Raw genomic sequence first — 14,677 nt, 5'->3', positions numbered from 1 at the left:
ACATGATCTCCATCATCAACGGGCATGATCTCCATCATTGTCGGCGTAGCGTCAAGGTTCATGGCGCCGTCTTCATGGTTGTTCACCTCATGTAGCAACTATTACAACTAATTTGAAATACTACTCAACATGAAATTTAAAGACAACCATAAGGCTCCTGCCGGTCGCCACAATACAATAATGATCATCTCATACATATTCATCATCACATTATGGCAATATCACATCACCAAACCCTGCAAAAACAAGTTAGACGTCTCTAATTTGGTTTGCATATTTTACGTGGTTTAGGGTTTTCGAGAGAGATCTAATCTACCTACGAACATGAACCACAACGATGATACTAATGTTGTCAATAGAAGAGTAAATTGAATCTTCACTATAGTAGGAGAGACAGACACCCGCAAAGCCTCTTATGCAATACAAGTTGCATGTCGAACGAGGAACAAGTCTCATGAACGCGGTCATGTAAAGTTAGTCCGGGCCGCTTCATCCCACTATGCCACAAAGATGCAAAGTACTCAAACTAAAGACAACAAGAGCATCAACGCCCACAAAACCATTGTGTTCTACTCGTGCAACCATCTATGCATAGACACGGCTCTGATACCACTGTAGGGATTCGTTGCATAGAAAACAAAAATTTTCCTACCGCGAACACGCAATCCAAGCCAAGATGCAATCTAGAAGACGGTAGCAACGAGGGGATTATCGAGTCTCACCCTTGAAGAGATTCCAAAGCCTACAAGATGAGGCTCTTGTTGCTGCGGTAGACGTTCACTTGCCGCTTGCAAAAGCGCGTAGAAGATCTTGATCACGGCGCCACGAACGGGCAGCACCTCCGTACTCGGTCACACGTTCGGTTGTTGATGAAGATGACGTCCACCTCCCCGTTCCAGCGGGCAGCGGAAGTAGTAGCTCCTCTTGACTCCGGCAGCACGACGGCGTGGTGTCGGTGGTGGTGGAGAATCCCGGCGGAGCTTCGCTAAGCGTGCGGGGAAGAAGGAGGAGTGGGGCGGCTAGGGTTTGGGGAGAGGGGGGCGCCGGCCACTATAGGGGTGCGGCCACCTTGTGGTGTTGGGGTTGCCGGCCCCCTCCCCTTGGCCCTCATTATATAGGTGGAACACCCAAGAGTTGGTCTACAAGTCTTCGAATAAGACCCCAAACCAAAACCTTCCATATCACATGAAACCTACCCAAGCTAGGACTCCCACTAGAGGTGGGATTCCCACCCTTCCTTGGGAGGGGGTGGCCGGCCCCCTTAGGGGAGTCCACTTGGGACTCCTCCCCCTTAGGGTTGGCCGGCCATGGGAGGTGGAGTCCCTCCGGGACTCCGCCTTCCTTAGTGGTTTCTTCCGGACTTTTCTAGAACCTTCTAGAACCTTCTGGATCATTTTAAATCTTATAAAATGACTTCCTATATATGAATCTTATTCTCCGGACTATTCCGGAACTCCTCGTGATGTCCGGGATCTTATCCGGGACTCCGAACAAATATTCGAACTCCATTCCATATTCAAGTTCTACCATTTCAACATCCAACCTTAAGTGTGTCACCCTACGGTTCGTGAACTATGCGGACATGGTTTGAGTACTCACTCCGACCAATAACCAATAGCGGGATCTGGAGATCCATAATGGCTCCCACATATTCAACGATGACTTTAGTGATCGAATGAACCATTCACATACGATACCAATTCCCTTTGTCACGCGATATTTTACTTGTCCGAGGTTTGATCATCGGTATCACTCTATACCTTGTTCAACCTCGTCTCCTGACAAGTACTCTTTACTCGTACCGTGGTATGTGGTCTCTTATGAACTTATTCATATGCTTGCAAGACATTAGACGACATTCCACCGAGAGGGCCCAGAGTATATCTATCCATCATCGGGATGGACAAATCCCACTGTTGATCCATATGCCTCAACTCATACTTTCCGGATACTTAATCCCACCTTTATAACCACCCATTTACGCAGTGGCGTTTGATGTAATCAAAGTACCTTTCCGGTATAAGTGATTTACATGATCTCATGGTCGGACTAGGTAACTATGTATCGAAAGCTTATAGCAAATAACTTAATGACGTGATCTTATGCTACGCTTAATTGGGTGTGTCCATTACATCATTCATATAATGACATAACCTTGTTATTAATAACATCCAATGTTCATGATCACGAAACCATGATCATCTATTAATCAACAAGCTAGTTATACAAGAGGCTTACTAGGGACTCTTTGTTGTTCACATAACACACATGTATCAATGTTTCGGTTAATACAATTATAGCATGGTATGTAAACATTATCATAAACATAAAGATATATTATAATAACCATTTTATTATTGCCTCTTGGACATATCTCCAACAATATGTAGCTAATCTTGTATCTAACACGTACAATAATGAGATATAAAAAATACTACTTTAGTGATACATGTTTCATCACCCACTCTCACAAAGTGCATAAAAACACTCTTGCATTAGAGTCCACTTCCATTCTCTCTCCTCTTATCTCTTCTCCAACTAAACAACAATATACTATTTTAGTACTTACAACATCTCCACCGGTAGCCCCTAAATAGGCGGCGGCAGGGGCGCCGACACCTCTGTTTGGAGGGGGGGGGGGGGGGGCAGTGCATCTTCCATTTGGGAAGGCTGTTCCCACACCGACACCTCCCAAACGACGGTCCCCATTTTTTCTTTCTTTTTACAATATTTTGAAACAACATATCAATCACATTTTATTCATACAATCACAAATATAATTAAATTATTCATACAATCAATCAAATAAATAGTACTTTAATTATTCATACAACCCGACAAACAAATAGTACTTAAATTATTCATACATGCAAACAAATAGAAATAAAATCATGCATTGTTGGGTGCTCCTCTCCTCGCCCACAAATGCGCAACTACACCCGCCTTCAGCTGGGCATAGACACCTGCATCTCGAATTTCATTGTGCATATGAAGAAAATCAGTAAATTCTTGGGGTACATACTCTACCTCAGCTAGTGGCCCTTGATAATCAAATGGATGATCAATCTGCACAGGTGCGTCGCGCTCGCTCTAAATGATCATGTTGTGGATGATCACACAGGCATTCATCACCTCCCACATATGTGCCTCAGACCAAGTGAGAGCAGGGTACTTGACAATGGCGAAACGCTACTGAAGCATCCCAAAAGCACGCTCCAAATCCTTGCGTGCGGCTTCCTGGCATGTTGCAAAATATGCTTCCATCTCGTTTAATGGAGAGGGACTTTTCTTCACAAATGTAGCATACGTTGGGTAGATACCATCAACTAGATAGTACCCCTTGCTGTATGCGTGGCCGTTTACCTCAAAGTTCACGATAGGAACTTGTCCCTCAGCTAGCCTGACAAACACCGAAGAGCGCCGCAACACGTTGATATCATTGTTTGTTCCTTCCATGCCAAAAAATGCATGCCAAATCCAAAGCTCATGGTCTGACACTGCCTCAAGAATGACACTGCACTCACGAGTATGCCCCTTGTAGATCCCATGCCAAGCAAAAGGGCAATTCTTCCAGCCCCGATGTATACAGTCAATGCTTCCGAGAATCCCACGAAACCCTCTTGCTGCATTCTTTTGCAGGATCCGAGCTATATCATCTTCTCTTGGTGCTCACAAATACTCTTTAGCAAACACCGCTATGACGGCTCGACAGAACCTGTAGAGAGTCTCTGTACATGTCGACTCTGCCATCTGTAGGTAGTCATTGGCTGTATCTGGGGGAGTTCCATATGCAAGACAACACATTACAGCAGTGCACTTCTGAATTGATGTGAAGCCCTACAAACCTGTGCAATCTTTCTGGGCCATGAAGTACTTGTCGTACTCCTTGACGCCGTGGACAATCTTCAAGAACAGCTCATAGTTCATCCTAAACCAGCGCCAAAATTCCTTCGGTGAATGAGTCACGTTGTTGTTGAAGTAGTCGGCGTCAAGCAGCATTGTGTCGGCTTCACGATGCCGGTTGATGTCCTCCTCTTGCCTAGCTTTGAGCCGCCGTGCCGAGGCACGGCGAAGAAAGGCTGGTGAACGCGCATCATGTTCGTCAGAATCAGCTGTTGTTGTTGTCGCTGAACAGCCTGGGCGTTCTGCTCCTCCGTGAACAGCTGCACCATCATCTCATCGTCGATGTCCATCACGACAATCGGACGAACACCTTGCGGGTCGGGCGATACTATCGCGGTGGCGGCGAGCTCTTTTCCGGGCGAAACAGTGGCAGCCGATCGAGGGGGTCGCGGCCGTGTCGATGGACGGCGGTTCCTAGACAGTCGGCGGTGTCTATTGCAAGCAGGGGGCCGCGGCGGCGACGGTGACGATGGCGATCTAGAGGGGTGGGAGTCGGCTCGGGCGTGTGTAGGAGGTGGGAAATCGGTGTGTCTGGCTGCCAGATGGAGCCCACGCTCATTTTCAGATGTGCCGTGAGGTGCCAGCGCACCCGATTCGCGCCCTTGGCGAAGGGGCCAGCACGGGGTTGCCGGCGATTCTATTGGGCTCCAAAATTCTCCAGCGCCGTTCGGGGCGCACCAGTGCGAGCCCATTTTCACTGCCGACCCCCAAAATGCTATCGGGAGCGTCGGTGAAGATGCTCTTATAGCCAGCTAATTCGAATATATTGTATTTGTTCTATTAGAACAGCTAGAGCATCTTCAGTCGTGTCTCCATAGTTCGTATAGAGTTGGTAGTATGGGGCCTCAGGATTGATACGCCGTCAGCGAGAGACGTAGGACATAACGCCCCCATAGGATTTAGAAAATTTTCACCAAACTTTATTTTTTGTTATATTTTACAAAGATGAATTTGTTAAACTAAGTTTAAAACAAAATTAACCGGGGAGGCGTGGATGAATCACTCGTACGCCTTGTCGTAGTTGGTGTCGGTTGGTGGGTACTTCCGCCGTCATCTCCCTCTTCCTTCATGACCGTATTAGGGTCAGCGCCAGGGCTGGCGTTCATCCCCTCGCCGGCCGTGAGGTTGATGAAGTTGCTCGTGCCCTCCGCCAAAACTTTTTTTCTTTTACTTCCGTGGACAACTTAAAACAATCCAGGAGAGTCAGCGCTAGATATATCGAGTATCAAGTGGGATCCCCCGTAAATTTTACTTGTACTTTATTTTGATTTTTCTAGTGCATTTTTAAAAAAAGCTAAATGAGTATAAGTGAGATTTTAGTGGAATCCCACTCGACACCTTAATTCAAAGGTCCCTGTAGTGCACGCACAATCAAAAAGCAAAATCACCATGCGGTAAAAAGATGCCAACCAAACTTGCAGAAAGCACATCTCTCTAGGATGACCTGCACCCTAAACTTTGAATCAATAGGAAAAACAACTAGAAAACTATTTTATATCTACAAAGCCCCACTGATTAAATTGTATTCTTCTTCTGGTTATTTTTTTTAGAAGAAAATGGCATAGCCCGGTTCCATTCTAAAACCAGATCAAACTTCCATCATACCATATTCAGGTCTTTTATGCAGTCCTATTTTGAGATTATTACATGTTAACAACCAAACTAACCAACTTCTAGCTGGAGAATCGCACATACAATTATTACATGTTAACAGCCAAACTAACCAACTTCTAGCTGGAGAATCGCACATACAACTTTTTTGCTAAGCTGACATCCACTGGGGCCTGGGCAGCACCCTAGAACCTTGTTCTGGTTATTGATCATATATCAGCCTTTTCTTACTTATAATCTGGTTATTTTTTTTTGTATCTGTTGCACTTGCACACCAGTGAGTACGTTGTCAGTTTTGGAACAGAAATCACAGAGTTGAGAGTTGAGACACATGACACATCACGAACAGCAAATGAGATACCACCACTAACATGTCAGATAGTGCATGAGACTACCCTGGAGAAACACTACAACGACGTACTACAGTACAGCAACGTGTCGCTGCCCTCAGTGGCGGAGCCAGGAAAAAATCGGAGCCTGGGCGAACCATAAACTAAGCAAGAAAAACGAAAATGACAGTCGGATATTTGGATATATATATATAATCTAAAAATAAGCACCACTGTAAATTGAGAATTGTACATTTATAATAGTTCGGAAGCGCGAAAAATTAAATTGAATATGATAAGTAGTACTCCTAGCTCGCTGGACAATATGAATCACAAATAAAATTCTAGATGTCCAAATCCTCAATCAAAAACCAAAAGTGAAACTTGCAAGATTTTTGAAATTAAAGATTCAACAAAATCACGAGAAGACTGTGCAGACGAACAACTAAATCATGGAGCTATATAACTGCCCGGATTTGGGCCAGCTTCCAGTGGTCTCTCACGCTAGTTATTTTATTGGGCTGGACCAGAAAACAACGGAACATAACAGTGGAGTCTTTGCCCGGGCAAGCAGCATGCATCGCTTTATCCTCTCACTAATTAACGCATAATGACATGTGGTTTGCGCGCTTGCCGGACGAAGGGGAGCCCGGGCAGCTGCCCGGGCATGCCGGGCTGAAGCTCCGCCCATGGCTGCCCTGCCACATACACACGAACACTGTAACAGGCACACACCAAGAAACATATTCTCCAACAGCACGAACAGGTTCTGTTAAGGCAAGCCACACGTCTATGCGTGCGTACGCAGGTGCGGTGGGCCATGCCCATGCACCGCATCTACGTACAACGCGGACGTCCATGCCCCGGCTCTGCAGGAATTGGCTACGAGGTGCCTCAGCTTAAGGTGTGACGCCGCCGGCGCCCCCGCCGCCGTACCCGCCTCCGACCCCGCCGAACGGGGAGCCGCCGCCGGCGAACCCTCCGAACGGGATCCCTCCGGCGCCACCGACGCCTCCGACTGGTCCGACGCTCCCCACGCCGCCGCCGACTCCGCCGAGCGGGCCCGTGACGCCGGTGAAGACGCCTGCGCCATTGTTGCTGAAGCCCCCGCCGTAGCCGCCGCCCACGGCCGGGAGGCCCGGCAGGTCCCCCATGCCTCCCACGCCCACGAACAGGTTCTTCGCGTCCGCCGCTCCCGCGCCTCCTGCACCGGCGCCGCTCTCTGCGGCGGCAGCGGCCGGAAGCGAGGCCTCAGCTGCACCACCAGCAGGCGCGGTCCTGGCCGCCACCACGGCGTGTGCCGCTACAGCGAGGGTGAGCAGGAGGAGGGGTGCGACAGTGCCAAAGCACTTCTTGGCCATGGCGTTCTAGCTAGCTAGATTCTATGGTTTCCTCTATGTGTTGTGCGTGCGAGAGATCGATGCTACTGCTGTGGTTGTGGAGTGGTGGAGTACGTGGTTTAAATAGGCGGCGGAGAGATCGGGGCAGATGGAGGGGGCTGTAAATGAGGCGAGTGCTGTACTGCTGTAGTGAACGGTTGTTCAGGATCCAGAGGGAGTAGGCGAGACGAGGAGATGGGACACCAAGATGCCGAATAATTTAAAATAAATAACATATTTGGTTTGAACACAAATCCAATAATAAGTCCATTGGATGTGCAGTGATCGATGAACAATATAAATAGAACATGACTCCAGTGAATAACATAAATGGGTCAGGTAGTAGTAACATGAAAAGAATTAAGAAGGCAAATTAGGTCTTTGCTTAATAAGCCACATTGACAAAACTTGATACAGTTGGAAGAATCAATGAACAAAAAATTCATATCAAATAATTATTAAAGTTTCTTCTACATACTACACATACCCAAAATGTCGCACTATTATATATCGGATCGGATTGAGAATATTGCATTTCATAATGGAGAAAGTAATTATGAGGCACACATATCAGCTCAAAGTAATTGGGAAATTCTAACTCTTTATTTGGCCTAACTCTCCATTAAAAACATTTATTTTGCTGTTTCATTCAAAAGATCGTACAGTATACATCTTTAGGTCTTACTCAACTAAACTTTGCTTCAAGTTTGTAACTCAAGCACGGCATAAAAAGAGTGCAAGTTTATGTAAATAGCGTGCTACACAAAAATTAAATATGATTAAAAAGTGTGTTCAAACCTAATATTTTGTTTAGGCTATAAAACCGACTATGCAAAAGCATAAATGCATGTATTCATCTATTTCAACAAACCGAAGACGATGCCTCACATTTGCGAGGGCCACCGAGCTAGTTAATTAGGATAAACAAGAATAAAACTATTTTTGGCTACCAACACCACGGATTTAATTTTATTCTATACTTTTGGTTTACTGAGTATATATCAGCCTTCCTTTTTGTTAGTGGAGGCCTGGAGGGACTAGCACTACGCCGTGTGCATCAGTATATATGAGCGAAAGATGACATCTTAGTCTAATTTCCATGACGTAAAAATAGCCACATTGAGAAAACACGCACGCAAGTAAACTAGCTAGTGTACGTTTGTCAGTTTTGGAACAGCAAGCACACACTGAGTTGAAATATACTTCCTCCATCCTAAAATATAAGGCGTCTAAGCATTGGTCAAAAGTCAAATCTTAAAAGCTTTGATCAAATATTTAGATAAACATATTTACATCCATAATATCTAATGGATATATTAAGAAAATATAGTTTATAGCGAATCTATTGATATTGATTCAGTATTGTAAATGTAGATATAAACTAGGTCAAACTTAAAAAAATGTTGGCTTTTACCTAATCCTTAGACGCCTTATATTTTGAAACGGAGGAAGTATCACGAAAACCACATGACAGACATACCACACTAAGAGCAACTCTAACAGTACCCGTAAAATGAGCCGGAACCGTATTATTCCGGCGAGTTTACGAGTTCGGGAGGAAAAAGACCCAGAACGGAGCCCGAACTCACGGTCTGGCCCGTAAGCAGAGTTTGGGGGCCCGAGAAACTCGACGACCGCCCCGTATTTAAACGGGCCACGGAGGGGAGTTCGGTTTCCAAACTATACTCCCCTCCGCCGCTGTCACCCGCTAAGCCGCCACCACCCACCTTCTCCGACGAGGAATCCACCGCGCTGAAGCGTCTCTTCACCCAAGCTACGCCACCCCATGGGCTCGCGCGGTAGCTCTAGACGAGGTGGCGCAGGTTTGGGCGGTAGGGACTTGCCACCGCGGCCCCCCTTGTTTCGCACGGAGGCGGAACATCGGAAGTTCAACCGCTCGGAGGGCGCGCGCAAGCGCAGCGCCCACCGGTGGATGAGTTGGGGGCTCACGCCCCCATGCAAGCTCGCCAAGTACGGGAACAACTGAGGCGAGGGCTCCTCCTCCGATAGTTCGATCCGCCCCCGCGCTCAGAGGAGGAAGACGCCGTCATCGCGCGCGAGTCAACATTCTCCGAGGGGGATTACGTCCACGGCTCTGACGAGGAGGACGCCGTGATCGTGCAGGTGGCGGCGATCATGGAGGCGGAGGGCCGCGCTCGCTGGCGCCGGGAGGAGGCCGACGCCGTCCGCCAAGTGCGGGAGTACGAGGCGGCGCGCCGGGAGGAGCGCGTCCGCCGCGTCAAGCTCGACTATCTCGAGCTTGACTCCTCGTATAGGAGGTCCTCACCGTCCTCCGCGTCGACGCCCTCGTCCGCCTTGACACCTTCCTCCGCCACCACCGGCACCGCCGCGTGCAGAGGCCATCGGGGCCTCTTTTTGGTCGGAATTAGTTCGCGCGGTTAGGGCTAGTACTTAATTTACGTTTGTAGTACATATTATGTAAATTTTGATGCTCAATCGGAGAATCAAAGTATCATATATATCTGTTCATCAACGAATTCTCCCGCGACATTTTAATTTTGTTTTTCCAGTTCGTGGTTACGGTTTCTGTTCTGCGCGAGTGGCAAAATCTCGCGCAAAATCATCCTAAGCGTCCTTTTCGACAGACTGAATTTTTTTTCGTTCTGAATTTTTCGGTTACTGTTAGAGATGGTCTAATTTGTCTGATACCAGACTACACTGGCCGAGCGTTACAAAGACGCACACGCACAGACAGTCACTGCACGTCTGCACGACCAGTCTGCAGTTAACATCTTCTGTACTGCGTGAAGCCAAGGGAGACGTCTATGCTGGCGTACGCAAGCGCGATGCGCCATGCCCATGCACCGCACCTACGTACAACGCGGACGTCCATGCCCCGACCCTGCAGGAATATGCTACCATGTGCATGTGCTCAAGGCGTGACGCCGCCGGCGCCTCCGCCGCCGTACCCGCCGCCGACCCCGCCGAACGGGGCGCCGCCGCCGGCGAACCCACCAAACGGGACCCCTCCGGTGCCACCGACGCCGCCGACTGGCCCGACGCTCCCCACGCCGCCCCCGACGCCTCCCAGCGGGCCCGTGACGCCGGTGAAGACGCCGGCGCCGTTGTTGCCGAAGCCCCCGCCGTAGCCGCCGCCCACGGCCGGAAAGCCCGGCAGGTCCCCCATGCCTCCCACTCCCACGAACAGGTTCTTCGCGTCCGCCGTTCCCGCAACTCCTGCACTGGCGCTGCTCTCCGTGGCGGCAGCGGCCGGAAGCGAGGCCTCCGCCGTGCCCCCAGCAGGCGCGGTCCTGGCCGCTGCCACGGCGTGCGCCCCTACAGCGAGGGAGAGCAGGAGGAGGGGTGCGACGACAGTGCCAAAGCACTTCTTGGCCATGGCGCTCTAGCTAGCTAGATTCTATGGTTTCCTCTATGTGTTGTGCCTGTGCGAGATCGATCCTGCTGCTGTGGTTGTGGAACGGTGGAGTACGAGGTTTAAATAGGCGGCGGAGTAGTACGGCGGAGAGATCGGGGCAGATGGAGGGGGTTGTAACTTGTAAATGAGGCGAGTGATGTATTGCTGTAGTGAACGGCTGCCAGGATATCCAGGGGGAGTAAATTTCGGACGGCTGGAGTAAATGTCGTTTCTCGTATGTGCTAGGCAAAGTTTAGAGCATCTCCACTCGTTGGCGCTCCCCACGCCCAAATTCAGCGAAAGTTTCGTCCGGATTGGAGGAAAATTAGGCCTGGAGAGCGCCGAAGTTCCAGCTGTCCCCCCGGCAGGACACCCCCAACTTGGGGCATTTGACATATTTCAAACAAATTCGATATAAAATTTAACAAGTTCGGCAAATAAGATTCAGAAAATTGCTGAAACAAATTCGGCGAAAAGTAGTACAATGTTTAACAAGTGCTGAAACAAATGAAGCACACAATTTCACAAATTTTGAAACAAATAAATAAAGACAGACTAGTTGGCGTCGGCGTTGGCGTTGCCTCGGAGCGTCCATATGTGCTCCACCAGATCATCTTGCAGCTGTTGATGCATTGTAGAGTCTCGGATCTCCTGGCGCATAGCAATGAAGGCGGCCCATGATGTCGGCACCTGGTGATTAGGCTGTGCAAGAGGTCCATCTCTCTCATATGGTGCTTGTTGCTCAGCCAGAGGAACCGGATGTTTTTGCTCATTTTCAATAATCATATTGTGTAGGCACACACAGCAGTTCATCACCTCCCACATCTGATCTTTGGACCAAGTCATAGCGGGGAACCGGACGACAGCAAATCTCTGCTGGAGGACACCAAATGCACGCTCGACGTCTTTTCGGCAAGCTTCTTGTTTCTTCACAAACTCACAAAGTTTGGGGGTGCCAGGTTTCAAGATAGTCTTCACAAATGTTGCCCACTTTGGATAGATACCGTCTGCAAGGTAGTATCCTTTGTTGTAGTGCCGACCATTGATCACATAGTCCACCGGGGGAGCATGACCCTCAACAAGCTTGGAAAAGATCGGGGAGCAGTTTAGGACGTTGATGTCATTGTTGGATCCAGGCATACCAAAGAAAGAATGCCAAATCCAGAGGTCATGGGTAGCCACTGCTTCAAGTATCACAGTGCAGCCGTTTTTGTGACCCTTGTACATTCCCTGCCACGCAAACGGACAGTTCTTCCATTTCCAATGCATGCAGTCAATGCTTCCAAGCATCCCTGGAAAACCCCTAGCTTCATTTGTTGCAAGGATCCTCTGAGTGTCTTCGACAGTGGGTGATCTCAAGTAAAAGTCCCCGAACACTGCTATGATGGCCCTACAGAACCGGTAGAAACAATCAAGGGCGGTGGACTCCGCCATCCGAAGATAGTCATCTGCACCATCACCAGGAGCTCCATACGCCAGCATCCTTATAGCCACTGTGCACTTCTGCAGTGACGAAAATCCTACCAAACCAGTGCAATCCGCCTTGCATCTGAAGTAGGGGTCAAAGTCTCGGATGACATACACAATTTGCAGAAATAGCTTTCTGCTCATCCTGAAAGGACACCGGAAAACACTCTCACCGTGCAATGGATTGTCGGCGAAGTAGTCGGCGTACAACATGCAGTAGCCCTCCATTCGTTGTCTCAGCTTGCACTTCCGGCGACCTGGTGCCGGCCCACCACGTCGACCAGTTGCCAGTCCGGCGTACATGCTTGACAAGCAACCGAGGATCATCATGTGCTCCTCGTCTTGGGCGGCGGCTGCCATCTCTTCTCGCATAAGCTCGACGAACATCTGCTCCTCCTCTTCGTCCGAGTCCATGGCCGGTGAGGCAAATGGACGAACACCTGACGTGCGTGGTCGAGGCAACCCGAGCCGCGAGCGACGAGGAGTAGGCCAAAGTCGGAAAACAGGCCGGCGGAGGAGTAGCCAGATAGGCCTTCGTCGAAAGACAGCGGAATATAGGCAGGTGGAGAAGGAGGGACGGCGGAATCTGGGCAACAAGTCGGCGGGGTGGTGCCGGCGGCGAGAGAGATACGAGGGGTGGGGGAGATTTTGAGCGAGGTGGCGGTGGGGTTCATGTGTCGAGTTGCCGACAGATCGGGCCCTTCCCCGCTTTTCACTCGTCCGGAGTCCCCGATAGATCCCCGGGAGACCGGGGATGGCGTGGGCTCGTCAGATGGATGAAGGGCCAAATCCGGACGAAAACGAGGAACCGGGGGCGCGACTGGGCCGAATTTCGCCGTCCGGATGGAAAAAACGTCGCTCGGGGGCCTCGTCGGGGAGACGAGTGGAGATGCTCTTAGGTCGATTAGTTCGCCACGGGCGTTTCATGCTTAAAAGTTGGCTCTTCAGAGCATCTCCAACGCGGGCACTTAAACGCAAAAACAGACGTCGGATGGGTCCGTTTGGGTCAAACCTGCTCCCAACGGGCGGACCCAAATTAAAAACGGATAGCTGTGGTATTTAGCACGACCCAAAGCCGGCTCAAATTTGGAAGTAATTTGGGGCGAGCCGGACGCTGATGTCTACTCACGCTTCTTTTCCTGTAGACAGTGTTGGGCCTCCAAGAGCAGAGGTTTGTAGAACAGCAGCAAGTTTTCCCTTAAGTGGATCACCCAAGGTTTATCGAACTCAGGGAGGAAGAGGTCAAAGATATCCCTCTCAAGCAACCCTGCAACCACAAAGCAAGAAGTCTCTTGTGTCCCCAACACACCTAATACACTTGTCAGATGTATAGGTGCACTAGTTCGGCGAAGAGATAGTGAAATACAGGTGGTATGAATATATATGAGCAGTAGTAACAGCACCAAAAAATAGCTTGATGCTACAACTGGCGTGTGGATGATGCTGGTAATATTGCAGACAGTACAGATGCAGTAGAACAGTAAACAAGCAGTGATTGCAGTATTTGGAAACAAGGCCTAGGGATTATACTTTCACTAGTGGACACTCTCAACATTGATCACATAACAGAATAAATAGATAAATGCTATACTCTACACTCTCTTGTTGGATGATGAACACCACTAATTCTGTAGGATTACACGAACCCTCAATGCCGGAGTTAACAAGCTCCACAATATTCGATATTCATATTTAAATAACCTTAGAGTGCATGATAGATTAATAGTGATACAAAACACATTGTAATCATAAAGGGATATAAATAAGCACTTCACTATGGTATTCATAACAGTGAATAAGTATTCTGTCAAATATAGCCTAAGAGACCCACACGGTGCACACACTGTCACCTTTACACACGTGGGACAAGGAGTCTCCGGAGATCACATAAGTAAAATCCACTTGACTAGCATAATGACATCTAGATTACAAGCATCATCATATGAATCTCAATCATGTAAGGCGGCTCATGAGATTATTGTATTGAAGTACATAGGAGAGAGATTAACCAGATAGCTACCGGTACAGCCCCTTAGCCTCGATGGAGAACTACTCCCTCCTCATGGGAGACAGCAGCGTTGATGAAGATGGCGGTGGAGATGGCAGCGGTGTCGACGGAGAAGCCTTCCGGGGGCACTTCCCCGTCCCGGCAGCGTGCCGGAACAGAGACTCCTGTCCCCCAGATCTTGCCTTCGCGATGGTGGCGGCTCTGGAAGGTTTCTCGTACCGTGGCTTTTTCGTATCGAAGATTTAGGTCAGGGACCTTTATATAGGCGAAGAGGCGGAGTCGGAGGGCTGACGAGGCGACGACGCAATAGGGGGGCGCGGCCCACCCCCTGGCCGCGCCAGCCTGTCATCTGGGGCCCACAGGGCCCTCCTCTGGTGGCTCTCGGGTGTTCTGGAAGCTTCATGGGATTCTAAGACTCTGGGCGTTGATTTCGTCCAATTCTGAGAATATTTCCTTTGTAGGATTTCTGAAACCAAAAACAGCAGAAAACAGGAACTGGCACTTCGGCATCTCGTTAATAGGTTAGTTCCGGAAAACACATAAAATCATCATAAAGTATGTATAAAACATGTAGGTATTGTCATAAAACAAGCATGGAACATAA

At 49.0% G+C, this 14,677-nt stretch overlaps 2 protein-coding genes across 2 annotated transcripts; both read right to left on the bottom strand.

The window, feature by feature from the left end:
* Nucleotides 1-6,569: 6,569 nt before the first annotated feature.
* Nucleotides 6,570-7,301, bottom strand: LOC127292323 (uncharacterized). Its single transcript, XM_051321693.2, has one exon. It carries the CDS (start codon nucleotides 7,202-7,204, stop codon nucleotides 6,743-6,745), a length of 462 nt encoding a protein of 153 aa, XP_051177653.2. The 5' UTR covers nucleotides 7,205-7,301; the 3' UTR covers nucleotides 6,570-6,742.
* Nucleotides 7,302-9,827: 2,526 nt separating this feature from the next.
* Nucleotides 9,828-10,678, bottom strand: LOC139830466 (uncharacterized). Its single transcript, XM_071818580.1, has one exon. It carries the CDS (start codon nucleotides 10,578-10,580, stop codon nucleotides 10,116-10,118), a length of 465 nt encoding a protein of 154 aa, XP_071674681.1. The 5' UTR covers nucleotides 10,581-10,678; the 3' UTR covers nucleotides 9,828-10,115.
* Between the last annotated feature and the right edge of the window lie 3,999 nt (nucleotides 10,679-14,677).

The sequence above is a fragment of the Lolium perenne genome, chromosome 4, assembly GCF_019359855.2.
Source record: "Lolium perenne isolate Kyuss_39 chromosome 4, Kyuss_2.0, whole genome shotgun sequence".
Classification (NCBI taxonomy): domain Eukaryota; kingdom Viridiplantae; phylum Streptophyta; class Magnoliopsida; order Poales; family Poaceae; genus Lolium; species Lolium perenne.
The sequence above is the reverse complement of the archived record's forward strand: the minus strand, read 5'-3'. Positions and strand labels throughout refer to the sequence as shown.

What these genes read in the sequence shown, in the direction of transcription:
- LOC127292323 (XM_051321693.2), bottom strand. Translation starts at nt 7,204, where the DNA reads ATGGCCAAGAAGTGCTTTGGCACTGTCGCACCCCTCCTCCTGCTCACC.
- LOC139830466 (XM_071818580.1), bottom strand. Translation starts at nt 10,580, where the DNA reads ATGGCCAAGAAGTGCTTTGGCACTGTCGTCGCACCCCTCCTCCTGCTC.